The sequence below is a fragment of the Calypte anna genome, chromosome 3 (genome assembly GCF_003957555.1).
Source record: "Calypte anna isolate BGI_N300 chromosome 3, bCalAnn1_v1.p, whole genome shotgun sequence".
Taxonomy (NCBI): domain Eukaryota; kingdom Metazoa; phylum Chordata; class Aves; order Apodiformes; family Trochilidae; genus Calypte; species Calypte anna.
The window spans coordinates 50,796,063-50,812,383 of record NC_044246.1 but is presented as its reverse complement, the minus strand read 5'-3'; the positions used below and the strand labels follow the sequence as shown (position 1 = coordinate 50,812,383).

Below are 16,321 nucleotides of genomic sequence, written 5' to 3'. Positions count from 1 at the left end.
ACAGACAAAACAGTATCACTGAGACTAAAGGGACTTAAGACGACTTAGAGAAAATTATTTCTTTTCAAAGAGAGGGATGCACAATGTAATTCACTGCACAGAAGACAGCATTGCTCAGAATAGTGATGGGGTGTAGGACTAGAGATCCCAAATCAACAAGACATTGTAGTATGTACCCCAGCAGACTTTAAACATAACACAGAGGCTATATTCTATGGCTCCCCTCAGCACACATTCTCTGACACAACCATGTCTGGAGAGTGAGAGAATATTCTGGGAAGTCTGGCCATAAGTTTGCTTCCTTCTGCTTTCCCAGTATGGCCATCCTTGTATTCATACCTCATACCATCTGTTTAATCACTGTGCTCTCAAAACAGGAAAAACAGAAAACTGATGAAACTTCAGGGATAACTTCTCACTCGCAATTGAATGGATGATTAGAATCTAAGCAAGTTGTTTGGGGCCACCTAAACAGGCATTACATGGTATTATGAAAATTATTTTTGTAAAAGATACAAAACAGAATTCTAGCTTGTATCTTATCTTTGGCACTGCAGCCTCCTTTGGTACCCCTTCCAGGTAAAGGTAAATGAAACTACTTTGGGCAGCTCTCACATTAACAACTCCTGTGAGCATGACTTAACTTCTGAAGGCATGGATAGGGGAATAACTATTGCACCAGGTCTGAAGTAGTAATTGTAATTATAGCCTTCCAAACCCAAAATATTTAAGCTAGCGTTAGTACCAACATATCCTTTACAGATTTGCATCAAAACAACTGAAATTTAATCAGAAATCCAAGGACATAAATTTTAAAAATCAATCTTCTCTTTCTTTACCTAAATTTACCTGTATAGACTAAGGAAAAAGGTCAAACTTTACTTGGGTTTAGCTGAGCCTGCCCTAAGATCCTGACTGAGTCATGATATTTTCTCTATTTTATTTATGTTGAATTAGTTGGGCTTCATTCTTGCGAAGAGTGACAGCAATAAAACCTCTTAGACTTCAGCATTCTGTGTCTCTCTTTAAATGTATTCCCTCAAGCACAGGTGTGTAAGATAGCTACTACAAAACAGCACTAGAAGAAAAGCTCTGATGTGAAGAACAAAAGTGAAAATATTTCAGTTCTTGTTAATTTACTGGTGCTTTTAGCATAATCTTACAGGACAGATCTGTAGAAAATCTCACATGATTTATTAATAATAAGTGGGCAAAGCCAACTTCATGACAAAAGTACTATAAAACAGCAGACATCTGTTAGTATTAGCTAAGGTGTAAGAGATACAAGTTTGGCACAGCCAGGAGCACAACTTGCCTTGGGCTATGTATTTAACTACACTGTGGTCTAGTTTGATGATACAGAGAAATACTTCTCCTAACTCTTTAAAACTACATAAAGTGCCTTTCACAGAACATTTTCAGATCCACAAAGGTAAATTGCTAAGGAAGCACAGATTATTGTATTAATTGGCTGTGGATATAGTTAGGTTTAATTATGAATATTAGATACAATGGATATAATAGTGTTTTGCTGATACACCTTTATAATACATTATATTTTTGTTTATGGAGCTGTATGCATGATCTGGTCACTGGCATGGGAAAAATAATAATAATTATAATAAATAATTATAATAAATAATATAATGGTAGCAGGCAGGCAAGAAATACATTTAAAAACTCTTAAATTATTAATATCAAATATAGGCAATAACAGGGTACAAGTGTAGTACTAATGAGAAAGAACAAGCTGAAAAATGCCAAGAACACCTGACTTATTTCTTGTACTGCCAGAACATGAGTGGGAAACTGATTGTCATAAAAAAGCTGAACTTTTTTCTCTTCACAGCCTGATGGACTCTGGAAACAAGTTTGGTTTGCATTCAGCACATTAATGCTGCATAAAGACCTGTGGGGCTGTGTTTTAACACATGACACCGATATGTTACTAAGCTGAATATCAAAACTTAAATCTCAACTCCAACAGTCAGAACTATTCACTATAAATAATATTTTTATTTTAAAACCCTGTATGTTTACAAAGAACTAGGTAGTCATCCCTACAAATCCATAAATCACTCATTTACAATTAAGACTGATGAATAATTTTCAGTCCACATGTTACTTCCAGATCTCACCTAATTCTTCTGCTATTTCACTCACTGTAAAAAAAAAACTAATAGAAAACTGAATACCACTTTTACTAAGCTAAAGTATGAAAGCTTACAAATCTTCATAAGATACCTGTAGTTTACCTGAATACTTATAAATTAAAAAAATTAAGGTGGCATCATACCAAAGTAGTATCTTTTCAAGGATTATTTAACCATCTGGATTGAATCTTTGCAGATTAGGATGTTCTTCTCCAACATCAAATACTGGGGTACAATAAACATGGGGGTATGAAAGTTTTTTGTAAAACTTTGCAAGAAATTAAAAAACTTTTTTCTTCTAAAATAGAAATTTGCCTGACAAGACAATTTTCGGGGCTTTATTCAGACCCATCCTGTCAAAATCTCAAACTCTATGTAATGATTTGCTAAAGAAAAGATGAAAAACTCTACCTTGTTTAAAAGACACATAAGATAGATCAGTTCTAAACACATCATCAACCCAGTCTTACTGATTCATGTAAAGGAATAAGTTTGTCTTTCTAGCATGAGCCCAACTCCTCTCTTTAACCTTTTTTCTTTACCCTAGTAAATAGCTATCTTTTTCAGATAAATTTTTCCTCGGATTTTCAATGGAATTGTAAGTGTTAAAAGTCTTTTTTTTTTTTTTTCTGCTTAGGAATCCTAAATGAAAAATAACTTCTCAGCTATTTACTTGCAAGCCCACATTAATTTATTCTCTACTGTTTTCTTAATAGTGATAACCTGCAACAAAATGTTATTTATTATCTTTCATTACCTGCCTCTTCTTTGTCCGAGGAATCATGGATTAAAGTCAACAGCCTTTTTATAATCCTGCAGTTCATTATCTCCATTTTGCTAATACGCTCAGTGCCTTAGGTGTGCTCCGTTCCTTTAGGAATAATTACAGAAATCAAAACCACATTAACACACTATGCAGATACTTCTCATTTTAGAACTTATGTAAGAGTTTTGCAGCTAATCAGTGGATTAGCTGTGGTTATGAATGATTCAGTTTATCAGTGGTTATGAAACTTTCCTCATTCATCTCCCACTTCTTCTGCCACCCTTCATCAAAGTTTAATTCTTCAGTTTCCATTAAGGAATTTTCTCAAGTGGTTTTCCCATTTGCTAGTGACTTGCTAGGTTTTTTTATTCTTATTTGAAATGGTGGTCATACCATTATCTCTTGGTATGGTTGACGAACCATACCTTATCTCTTCATCTGAAATTTTTATCAAGCAGTTGTATGGTTTTGTGGTCCTGAAATCTTCAGATAACGGAAGCAGAAATTTACTTGCTTTATCTAGAATCACAAGATTCGGAACAGGAAGCACTTGCATCACCATACTCAGGAGTGGACAAGCCTCTAATATTTCAAATTTAAAAGTTCTTTTATGGTTGGAAGCAGATCTGACATGATCAAGCACATAGCTTGATCCAGTTTATGTGTTCTTGTTTTGGGTCCTTCATCCCAAAGTACACACAGTTATCTTTGAATTTGTTAGTGGTTTCTTGCTTCCTCTTCCTTGTAAAATCTGACTTGGAAGGAAGCCACAGCTGTGGTCCCAGATCAGGAACCACATTTATGCCCTCCACAAGCCCATGGGCAACCCAGTAATGCAATGTTGCTGACAAGAAGCTGAGCCAGTGCCCCTCTGGAGGAGGGAAAATACAAGGACTGTGATGAGGCAGCAGGAGTGGTGAATTCTGGAAAGGCACTCTTTCTGCTATTCAGAGCTATATCCTAAATGTCTTCAAATACAGAAAAACCTGGGTCTGAATCAAGACTGGAGAGGCAGAGAACTTATGACTAGTTTGATGCACCTGAAGATTATCAGAGGCACAGATGTCTCTGTCACTTGAGCACGACAAATGCAGCCACACAGTTGCAAAGTACAACTTCCTTGGTCTACCAGCTCTGCCATTCTAACCACAAACTGGGCTAACTTGCCTCCTTTGGAAATACTGCCACAGTTGTAAGATCTCCAGTTCCTCCTACTTCATTAAAATAGACTGTAGTACGTTTGCAGGCATACAGATCCCAGCTGTGGGGATTTTCTTGTCAATCTTTAGCACAACAGTGGAACTTTAACCTTTAATCTCTGATCCTGCAGAAAGTCCCGTAAGTTTGACTTGGAAATCTTAGTACCTCCATCGGATCTTCACATACCATGAAGAGCCTAGCTGATAGATAAAGTAGTGATTCTATCACCCACTGGTCAACATGCAAGATTGGGAAGAGAAGAGTGAAGCATTTTAGCACAAAATTTAAAAAAAACCACCAAGTCCCTTGTTAACCTCCCTTCCATAGACAGACAGTCCTGTCCTTCTATAGATTTCTATAGACAGACAGTCCTGCAATGTTCCTACGGAAAATTTGTGTGGTTTGTGTGTGGTTTAATACCATTCACAAACCTTTAGCAGAACAGCAAATAATACTGAATCTTTTAATAGTACTTTTTCTTTCACTGTCCAAATTGATTTGAAACCCTTAGTGCATTTCTCTCCTTTTTCAAAGGCAAAAAAACCGTGGTTGGAGGTGAGGGAGGGACACACCACCATACCAACCCTAACAGCACAGACCAAAAATCCATTAGCTACAGACATGTGGCTCTATAAACAGGTGTAGATACACAGTAAATAACACATGAACAGGAAGTGCAAACAATTGTATTACCCCACCCCTGGCCTTCAAGGATCTATTGGACAAGGACTTCCTAAGCCAGAAAAGGCTTGAGTATTTAGGACCTGCAACACCTTTTCTTCTCTCCATATATTCTGCCAACATGGACACCCATTTTTGCCAGTTTTGGCACCAATAATACCCTGTGGGTAAGGGTTCCAGAATTTTACTCTTTGTTACATACTGAAGGATCTCAGTATGATACCCTTTTGTATTGAACCTGGCATATACAAATTTACCTGATGCTTTTCAATTCTCTGTTAGAAGAAATAATGAATATTCTTTCTGTAGTCATTCTTTTAGTGCTTCATAAAGTCTTGGGAGTTTATAAACCTTCATACATATTTTATAAAGATTTTACAAATTTCTGCAATTTTTATAAAACTCTGTCGTATTCTTTCAGATAGCCATATAACTATTCCTCAAAGACAGCCATTAAATACTTTAGATCACCCTTGTTTCCACTCTTTCCCAGCTGTACTAAATGATTTTTGATGCATGGGGACGAGAATAGAATGTTGTATTCTAGATACAGCTGCCTCAGACATTTATACTGTAGCATGTTGTTCCTATTTTCTATACCTTCCCAGCAAGGCCTAAATCACATTTACTTTGTGACTGCTATTGAGATAATGTTTCCACAGATGTATTATTACCCCAAAATCAGCTTAAGTTATTACAGCCACCTCACAATCTGTCCTTATGTATTCAAAACTACGTTTTTCCCACCATCTCAAATCAAATAATCTATGCTAAATTTCACCTTCCAGTATTATCTAGTTAAGCATGCTTTTTCAATTCCCTGCAAACCCAGACCTCCCATCTTTTACCCTGAATAATTTAGTATCAAACTTTTCCACCTCACCATCTGTATCTATTCAGAAGATTGATGATTTGTGTGACACCACATGCTGAACGTGAGGAGTGAGTGGAGAGGTGACTGTAACCAGCAGACACCTGAAACTAATTCTTCCTCTAAGTAGCTTGATCAGTGCTGATTTGTTTCGATTCCATGAGACTGAGCTGTATCCTGCTGCAGGGACAAAAATACAGATGTTTTCCCAGTTTCTCTCTTTGATCTCTTATCTCCTACTGAACCTTTCACAGAAACTTAAACGAAACACAATGAATCATACCCAAGGCATTTGTCTCTATCAAAGTCTTTACACGATTTGATAGCCAACTGACAAGGATGAGCTAAATCAACCCAAAATCTCGTTATGCTCTCTGTTTATCACTGTGCATTACTGTCTGCAAAGGAGATGAAATGAGATTGACATAATTGGAGGTACAATTTGCAGGAATCAGTGGGGGTTGGAATTACCATGCTTAATTATTTCAGACTGAAACAGACCACACAACTATCTGTGCCAAGCAGCCGTAATTAAAGGGATTTTAAAAAGAGAGATGCTAGCTCCAAGTGTTGATTTTTATATGAGTCTTTGTACACACAAGAGTTACAGTCATTTATGAGTTGCAGACATACAGCTCTTACTGAGGGGCTTAAGAGAAAATTTCCACTATGTCCAACATGTCTAATAACTTTTAAAAATCAAACAAGCAAGCAAATAATACAACCTAAACAACTCACCCCGGTACCCCACAAATCTAAATCCTGTCACTCTGTGACACTGAGGAACTAGTCTCTCAGAATTTTCTTAAAGAAGAAAATAGCAGAACACTAGAGATAGCTACTCTTCCCAATAAAACAAGGTTATAATTGCTAAATTTCATCAGCAACCAGCTTGCACTAGAACTTAAGAAAAAGGAAGACAACAGCAAACAGTGATTTACCTCAAACCTTTACTTAACTTTATCTTTGACAGTTGAACTCAGTGATCTTAGAGGCCTTTTCCAAAAGTGATGATTCTATATAATCTTCGTAGGAAGAACTTTAGTATGCACATGTATGTTCTTTGATGTGGGAATTAGAAGATATTTGCATGCATCACAAGTGTGGTCCATCTGCTTTACACATGACACAGAGCTCACCAAAATGACCCAGTTTGCTGATGAATCAGTTCTAAAGCAATGAGCCTTAAAACTTAATTTATAATAGCTCTGTGGGTACTATACTTTTGATATGGGTGAGAAAGCAGCATTAAAGTATATGAACAAAAGTGACACTGAAACTTTTCCTCAGTATTTGTCTGAACATAAGAGCTGTTAGAAACAGAAAGACTGCAGGTCTGCAAAATCAAATGCCTTCTCTGATGCTGCTTACTATGAAAAGGAACCTTTCACTTGCAGCATTCTGTATAAGAGGCTTCTTGTGTCTGGAACAGTATATAGACTATTGAATTAAATAACCAGTGATTAACTTATTCTGCAAGAATTCCTCTGACCTGTCTTTAAACTTATGTATACTTGTGACCTCCATAACATTAATTAATGCATCCTACTACCACAGTTTGTTAATGAAAAAAATCTCCTCTTGCTTTTTCTATACACGGCACCCACTAACTTCCCAGCTGCTTCCCACTGCTCTTCAGTGTGCGTATTTATAGACCTCGAAGTCCTACCATCACAAACAGAACAAAGAAACTGCCTGTTTAGTTTTTCCTAGCATGAAAACTCTGCCATATCCCTGAGAATCTTTGTTGTCCTTCCCTATAACTCTTTGTTTGCCTGGATAAAGTTTGTAACTCCCCCATTTCCATTTTGTAGCTCCATTCTCATCAACACCAGCCAACCCTTATTGGGAGAGGTTTCAAATAAGTCACTAACAGCAGGAAAAAGAGTACAAATACATCTTAAAATATTTTGAGAACCTATGATCCTAACAAAATATACTTATGCTCACAGATATGATCACGAGCAGGAAAAATAATTCCAACAAACCAGATTTTCTTCCAGTGAAGAAGAAAAGTCTGTTGTACTCCCCACTTTTCAGGCTTCTTAAATCTCTTCAGAGACAGAAACTTTCTTCTTATCTTACAGGCAACACCAATCCTTTGTTTTCTTACTAAACAGAAAACTTAAGCCCTGAACACAAGAATATTGCCTAAAATAACTTCAAATAACAAGTAGTCAACAGGCTCTAGATCCTGTAATACTAGATACTATTTTATTCATGTCTTCCAAGATCTGAATGACTCTAATTAAAGACCCCATAGCATTGCTCTCATCCAAATACCATCTAGGGCACAGAGCAGCCTGATTCAGATTTTTCACACTACTATATTTGATATTTTGCTTTGCATACAATGTGGTTTGCCTTTAGACAAAAGCAGATCTTCCATGTGCAGAATGACTCCCTTTGTTTGTCACATTGTTTGCTCTCATTACCCATGGCAGGAAAAGGATTATACCTTTCTTAAGTATTTTAGGAGAATCTTTTTCTTTGGGGTATTTTGGAGAGGAGAGAGAGGGTGGCTTTAAAAAAAAAAAACAAAACTAACCACTACATTGGATTCATTATGTTGCTGTAATCATCTTACCTTTGGGTGTATTCTCAGAGTGATCTCTCTCTGGCCCATCGGGGATGTTTAGCTGTGAGATCTCCTCTGCACTCAGTCTGAGCCAGGCATTGCTGGGGGTTTCCTCATCTCTTGAGGTAAGGGAATATTCCAGCTCACAAGGAGATTCAAAATTGCAGTGAAACACTGGAAAAAGACAACAAGCATACAACATACCAGGTTAATTAAATCCAACTTCCTCTGTGCTGTAAGGTACATAGACACTCATTTTATACTCTAGTAAGTTAGGGCTTGCTTTTTTCCATAACAAAGTAGAAAGACATGGAGAAAGTCCATAAATAGTCAGAAATGTGTCTGGAATGGACCACATACAAAGATTCCATGCTGGAGGCAGCAGTAAATCAAGAGAAAGGCTCAAGAGCCAGTAATTCCCATTCAAGACAGGACAGGATAAAAGGACAGCACAAGCTAAAGAAGGGAAGGGCACCATCGAGACTGAAAGGGAATTAACTGATAAAATGGGACATAAATCCTATCTCTCCTGTGATGGTAGTTCACATCCAACCAGGACCATTAACAGTACAAAACTACAAAAACTACAAACATAGTCATGTTCCATCACAGTGAGCATAAGGCTCTGCAAAGCAAGTCATATATCCTGGACATACAGGACATGCTGGCAGCCATAGGAACTGTACCCTGCAAAGCAACCCCAAGTTTGAAATGCTTTACTGAGGCAGCAAAAGCAAAGCTTCATCTGCTGCCACAACACTTCAACCTACAGGCACTACAGCCAGAATCTACCTCCTTTCTTTTTGAGGTGTTTCTCTTTCAGAAACCAATTACCCTGCTGGTGCAACTATGACTGACTTCCCAGTGCCCAGTTTGCTATCACACCATAATTCAAGTTGTTTAACATAACATCTATTGATAACATACACAGATTTTACTTTTAACGATCCAGATTGATATGTTTTCTGGAATGCTTTTGTCACCATAGTCACCACTCAAAACAATATTCAGTAACAGACTGATTCTGAGTTAATTCAATGTTTCTGAAAAAGCAAGATTCATTTGAAAAATCCATCTCCTCTTTGGAGTTTTCAACACTGTCTACCATCCTGCCATAGCTATGCAAGTGAATGACAATCTGAATTGACACTAGTCAGACAATCTAATTAAAAAAACTAAAACCACCTTCAACTACATTATCTAGTAAGCATCTAATTTCTTAGTGTGCACAGTTTAGTGTAGTATAGCCTATTCTCCTGGTGATACAATATTATCTAATCTGAAGGTTAATACGCCTGCCCTCTCACTATTCTTTTCCTAGCTAATTTGCCTTTTTAACAGCAAGCTGGAAGGAGCAGAGAGTACTTCTCTGGTTTGTATTTGATTTTCTTAATGGGGGGGCTTTATAATTCCCTTAGCATTTTGAATGCTTCAGAATACCATGGAAAGCATGTAATATAAGGAATCCATATAAACCACAAGCAGTAGTAACGAGGATTACATTATTTCCTTAAGTTTGAATGCACAAGTTGCTACCATCTTCAAACCACTATGCTATCAATATAAATTTCATGATATATGAAGCACACTCCACTTATCTCCAGTCCCTTAGGTGTTTTTAAAAAAACAGAAAAACAAATAATATTTTAACTCTACAAAGAGTTAGTCTATCATCCTTCGTATTGAAGCCCAAATGGATGAAAAAGCAATGAAACACTCAACTATATGCTAGAGAAGAGATAGCATCATTGCTGTGTAGTTTAGTTGCCAGGAACACCTTGCATAGTGCGTGCTTCAAGGCACTGTCCAAAAAAGGGGGGGGAAGGGGAGAAACAGAGCTCACGCAAACACTTTTTTGGAAGAACCCATGGGACAATGGAAATGAAAGCTCGGGCCAAGGACGATGCATGACAAGAGGAATAATTTAAAATCAACTATCTCATTCTTCATAGGCTTCCCTCCTCCATCAGTCTATCAAATTTGCACGAGCTTTCCAGCAGTCACTATTTGATTCCACTCCTCACCCATCCAGCTGCTGGGAACAGAAGCCTTTTGAGCTCTCTTACACCCAAGAAGAGAAACCTTTCATGGACATCCTCAAGGATCTCTCATTCTCCACCTCCAGCCCTTGACCCCTGACACTCTGATTATGGTGTCTACAAGCACTTGATAGCCCCCTCAGCAGCCCTGTTCAGTCTCACTTCCCAGAGCCTCCTGCTCAAAAGAGAGTATCAATCAGCTGTGGAGCCACTAACACAACAGGCCTCTGACCTACAACTGGGAAAACTTAATTGGGGTATGTGATTAAGAAACAGTCATTGCATTTAGTCTCATGGCTCCTGCAGACAAATAAAGCCTCTGCCTGAAGTGGGAAAAGTGAAAAAAAAAAAAAAAACAGGCAAGTAGCAATATCATTTCCTGCTCTTGCAATGAACAGCCTTGAAGTGTACAGGATCTAACATGTCATGGTCAAGCCTTTAAAACAGGTTATTCCTGGAGAGAGGAGACCAGTTGGATCTTACATCTGAGACTGTCTGTGATTTAATGAAAATATTGCATCTTCAACAGAACTTGATAGTCCCCCCACATCACTGAAATATCTGCACTGTTCATAGGCTCATTTAAATTAATCTTGTATCAGACACAAATTTCAGTCTTATTATCATATTCAGTACAAAGAAATTATGACCAAGAAATTCTGTCTGATGCAATACTTCAAAGCCTATGCAAACAGCAGCCAGCCCTCTAAGCCTAGCTTCCTACCCTCAGGTTTTCCTTCTTTGACAATGTTTTCCACTACTGACAATGTAATACACTTCATTTAAAAAGTGTTATACACCACACACCCTTTTCTTTTGACTGATATCTGCTCTTGTTGTGGTAGCTGCAATAAGACCATAGAATCACAGAACCATAGAATCACAGAACCACAGAATCACAGAATGGTTTGGGTTGGAAGGGACCTTAAAGAGCATCTGGTTCCAACCCCCCTGCATGGGCAGGGACACCTCCCACTAGATCAGGTTGCTCAAGGCCCCACCCAGCCTGGCCTTGAACACTTCCAGGGAGGGGGCAGCCACAGCTTCCATGCAGAACCTGTTCATTCCAGTGTCTCACCACCCTTAAATTAAAGAATGTCTTCCTGATGTCTAACCCAAGTCTCCCCTCTTTGAGTTTTAAACCATTTCCCCTTGTTCTTTCCCTACACATCTGTGTAAAAAGCCCAAGCCCAGCTTTCCTGTAGGCCCCCTTCAGATATTGAAAGGTTGCTATAAGGTAACCTTGGAGCCTCCTCTTCTCCAGGCTGAACAACCCCAACTTCCTCAGACTGTCTTCATAGGGAAGGTGCTCCAACCCTCTGATCATTTTAGTGGCTCTCCTCTGGACACATTCCAAGAGGTCCATGTCCTTCTTATTATGGGAACTCTAGAACTGGACACAGTACTGGGTCTCACAAGAGCAGAGCAGAGGGGGAGAATCACCTCCCTCAATGGGCTGTCTGTGCTTCTTTTGATAGAAATCACAAAAATCATATTTGCAAATACAGATCCTCAGCAATATTTGAATTGCTGACACAAAACACCTGCCATTATCACAGAATCACAGAAAGTTAGGGGTTGGATAGGACCCTGAAATATCATCCAGAAAAGATGAAAAAAAACATGTCTAATATACAGACACAAATGCACAATATAGAGGTCGCTTACACTGATCAAAACAGGACCACAACCTCCTTTGAGAACATACTACCTCCAGCAGCAACAGTCACAGCAGCAGAGTAGAAACAGATAAAATATTCTTGCTCAGGATTTCTTTTTTTATACAAATATGGGCTGATATTCCTTGTGGATGAGATCTAATTTAAATTGTACAGTGGAGATGTGCTCTGCTGGGTAAACTTTGACACCTCCATCAATACCCACTAACCTCTATTATACTCGTGTTATAAGGCATATAAGTTTTTAATTTATGACAGGGAAATGACAAATTGATTTTCCAGTTATTAATCCTAAGGACAGAGCCAGCTGCTAAAGCCCTCCCTATTCCCTCTGGATAGAAAAGGACACAGGGCATTCAATCTAAGGGTTTCAATTGCCTCATCAGGCACTTCTGAATTTCTGTCACCAACAATGGGGTTACACATGTGGGGTGATGCAAAGAAGCCTGCAGTGGTAAGTATTGCTCTCTGAAAATGGAGCATAAATAGGAGATTGTGCTCTCTGGCTGTCAGCTCAGCAATCTGCTGAACACCCTGGAGGACCTTGTGGAAGATGGAAAATCAAATACAGACCAGGCCTTTGGAAGAGAGCATTGCCTCACTGGCACAAGGAAGGAGTGAAATTCCCCAAATGGATGCCTAGTGCAATCTTTCCACTGTAAGATTGGGAGTACAGCAGCAATTTAAAATGAGCAAATTCATCACAGGATGGAAGGGCACAGGAAAAAAAACAAAAAACAAAGGGAAAACATTTCAGTGGTCCTGCAAATTAAAAGAGGAAAAAGAAGGTTTAACTGCCTTGTTCTTGCTGAGAAAGAAAGCCTTAAGAGAGATTTTCTCCTACTTCCTTCCACTGCTCAGCACTGAGAATGGGCAAATTGGCACATTTTAAGGGGCAGTATGACACATAAATCCCTCTCAGGTGCTCCAAGTCTTAGTACTCCTAGCAAATGCCTGCACCAACAGTAATTGTATTTGGGTTCCACTCCAGGAGCTGTCAGTGCATGTTAGGGGAGGTGAGGAAGGGAGGCACTAGTGAAGCCCCAAGGCATTGCTCTGTACAGCATAGCTTTGGGGGTCCATCCCACCAGTTGTTCCTCATCCACATGCAAGTGAAGTGTTGAGGAGAGGAGCTGAACAGCTGAGCTGCAGACCAGCCCCTCTCCCTGCTCAGAGACATGGTCTGTGTTCATGAAGGACCTCCTTTTATATTAAAGCTACTTAGTGTAACTTAGCTCATCACCTTCCTCTGCACCAGCAAGAGGTCAAGTATTCTTCCTCTACTTTGAGTTTACTGATGCTCCCTCAGAGCTGATAAGTCCTGGGGACCCTCTCCCCTGCACAGCACCCAGCCAGCCTCACCCACATGCTACCCCAGAGGACCCACAGACTAAACCTGGCACAGAGCCCCAATCAAACCCAAACACTGGAGCAGGAAGAGGCAGCTGGGCCCTCACCAGTGGGGCAGGGATGTGTCCTTTCAGCCAACCAGCATATGGAGAATGATGGTAGCTGTTCAGGTTGGGCTCAGGGAAGGCAGACCTCCAGGGTTTGCCCACACAGGTGCATGCCTCTGAGGGCTCTGTAAAACTCACTGCATGCATGGAAGATTTCAATGCCATCACATCTTCCTGATGTCCCTGGCATGTTTTCGGTAAGGGCACCCTGGGCATACACTGCCTGCCAAGCAGGGTCAGAGCTGGCTGCATCAGCACTGCTCAGCCCTTCATCACCACCTTGAATGCAAAACCTCCCTAGGGGCTGTTAAAATTACACTGCCTTCTGAAGAAATAAAGTTTTAGAGGAGCAGTACCTTCACCTGCTCCCTAGGAAAGAGAGAATCCCCCCCCTCCTGGGGCAGAGTGCTCGGGACAGTGCAGGGTGAGCTGCCTTTGCCCCTGGGAAGCCCAGGGCCCTCCTTCCAATGCCAGAGGCATTTAAATTGGGTATGGAGCTCCAGCTGAATGGGGCACTGCTTAGAGAAAATGTCAATAACACAACCATTAATTTATTTGTTAAGGGAATCTTTAAAATGACAGCTTATACTTTATCTCTACCCAGCTCCTCTGTATGCACATGGAACTGCATCACAAAAATCTTTGACAGCTGCGTTGTTCAGTGGAAATCAAGCTACAAAGAAGAGGGACAGGACTCCTTCATCAATCAATTATAAGCACAGTCTTTGAAGACTCAAGAGAGCTGCAAGGAGGAGGTGCTGGGAAAACCACCATCAACAGCTCTCATTTTCATTCTCCTGCTCTAAGCAGTGACAGAGCTCGTTCTTCACACAAGAAATATTTGTCCCCCAAATGTCCCATGCACGCAGCAAAAACAACAAATGAAAGTGGATTTCTAAAGCCAGTTCAGGCTAGAAGACTGAAGTACCTAACAGCAGTCATGGTTAGAAAACCTGCCCCAGCTGGCACAAAACTGTGGTTGGATTAACTGTCATATTTTGGCAATTCATACAATTTGGCATTTTCATGAAGTCTGGGAGATCTCTAGAGGAAATGAATACTTGAGAGCCAGGGAGAAAAGACATTTGTTGTCTTACTGTAAGTTCCAAAACCATGGCAGAGTACTTCTAAGACTGAAAAAAGGATATATTCTCATGAAGGTAGCATATCACTTTTGCAGTATTTTTACAAAGAAAATACGGACTCCTTTTTCCTCTGGGACAAAATTTACCTCATTCCTCTCCTGACATTATCTCACCTTCCAAACAGGAACTCATTGTAACAATTAGTTCTTAACCATGCATCTCATTATGTGATGCTGATGAGCCAGGAGCTGCGACAGCTTTATCATTCTGAAAATATGAGTATATAGTCTGATTTCTTGTAGATTTATAAAACAAGTAAGTGAATTTAAAAAATTGTCTGGCTGGTGCCCTTTTTCTCTACATCTTCTCTTTTGTTTAATGTTTAGACTCATTAAGGTTCATGTCAGTAGTATCTATCTGGTATCTAACTCACATGAATTAAATAGTATTTTGAATGCATGCACAGAAGTTCTTGAATTTAACAAATTGCACATGACCTACCAGAGGAAAAATTCAGTAGTATGACACCTTGCTGCTGTGACACTAAGCATCAAATATGCAATGAAGATGACCCTATGTTATTTCATGGTAAGACTAGTCCAATGCACTTTTATTTTTCTTTTAGCAAACTTAATTCAGTCAAATCAGTTTTCTGAAGACAGAGCTGACTGAAATTATTAATAAGTTGTTAATAGAGGCCATCCTTTGGATTATGCTTTTAGAACCTATTAAATCAAAGATGTGAATAATTATGCACTGCTGAAGGTATGTGCTCCTCCCAGCTGATCTTGGCTATTCCATAGACATTTTAAAGCACTCTCTTCTTTTGGTAGCCAAATCTGCTATTTCCCTGTCAAAAGTGGTAATGATGTAAGCTGATAAGAAAAGAATGTGCAAATGAAGCTACTTTGCTTAACAGAGGGAGGATGGAAAATCCCTGGAAAGATGTGGAAAAATACCAAGAGTTTGGGGGCTGGAGGAGGGGGGGAAGGATCCTGGGGTTTTTTTTAGGGCTAGATTACAAATAGGACCCACAGGTAAAAAAAACTTTTGTCTTAGTCTGGAAAAGTTACTGAGTCCGTGTTTCAACGCACCACATTTCCCTCTGAGTTTTAGCTCCAGTTAACTTTGAAATCCAAACCACCAAACTTCAGTGGGGAGCCGGGGGTGGTGGAAGGAAACTGTAAACTACATTGCAGAAGTCTGACACAGCCTGAGAGAAGTTCTGCAGTATCTTGAACAAAACTGTTTCAGAGCAGCCAAGGAGTTCGGCAGCTGCTGAAAGGATCTGGCAAAGAGATGCACAGATAGCACGGCAGCACATTAAGAGTTGAAAAGCAAAAGCCATCCTCTGTTTCCTAGGGATGCCATCGAGAGGGACTTCGACAGGCTTGAGAGGTGGGCAATGAACTGCATGAACTGAACTCCACTAAGTTCAACAAGATCAAGCACAAGGTTCTGCACCTGAGTCAGGGCAATCCCAAACACAAATACAGACGGTGGAGATCTAAAACAGCCCTGAGGAGGACTTCGGGTTGATGGTTGATGAGAAGCAGATAAAGGGATGTGATTCGCCCCTCTACTGATGAAAAAGGTTTAAACTTTCTAACATGTCCGAATAAGAGCAAATGGCCTCAAGTTGTGCCAGGGGAGGTTTAGATTGGATACTAGTGATGGCTGTAAAACATTCTTTATTAAATTTAATGCACTATGTTATTATAGAAAGGTACTGAAGTAAAACTCTGCTTTGTCCTCTTGGATGAATGACTAACCACGAAACTATCAGCCAGCAATCCTGTAAATTGAGATAGC

The 16,321-nt window shown here is 39.6% G+C and overlaps 1 protein-coding gene across 1 annotated transcript in view; it reads right to left on the bottom strand.

Annotated features, from left to right (window-relative positions):
- Positions 1-13,614, bottom strand: part of ALK (ALK receptor tyrosine kinase) — a 218,750-nt gene extending 205,136 nt beyond the window's left edge. Inside the window, 2 exon segments of the mRNA XM_030447537.1 lie at positions 8,259-8,423; positions 13,563-13,614. Coding sequence (XP_030303397.1) covers positions 8,259-8,423; positions 13,563-13,614 — 217 coding nt within the window.
- Between the last annotated feature and the right edge of the window lie 2,707 nt (positions 13,615-16,321).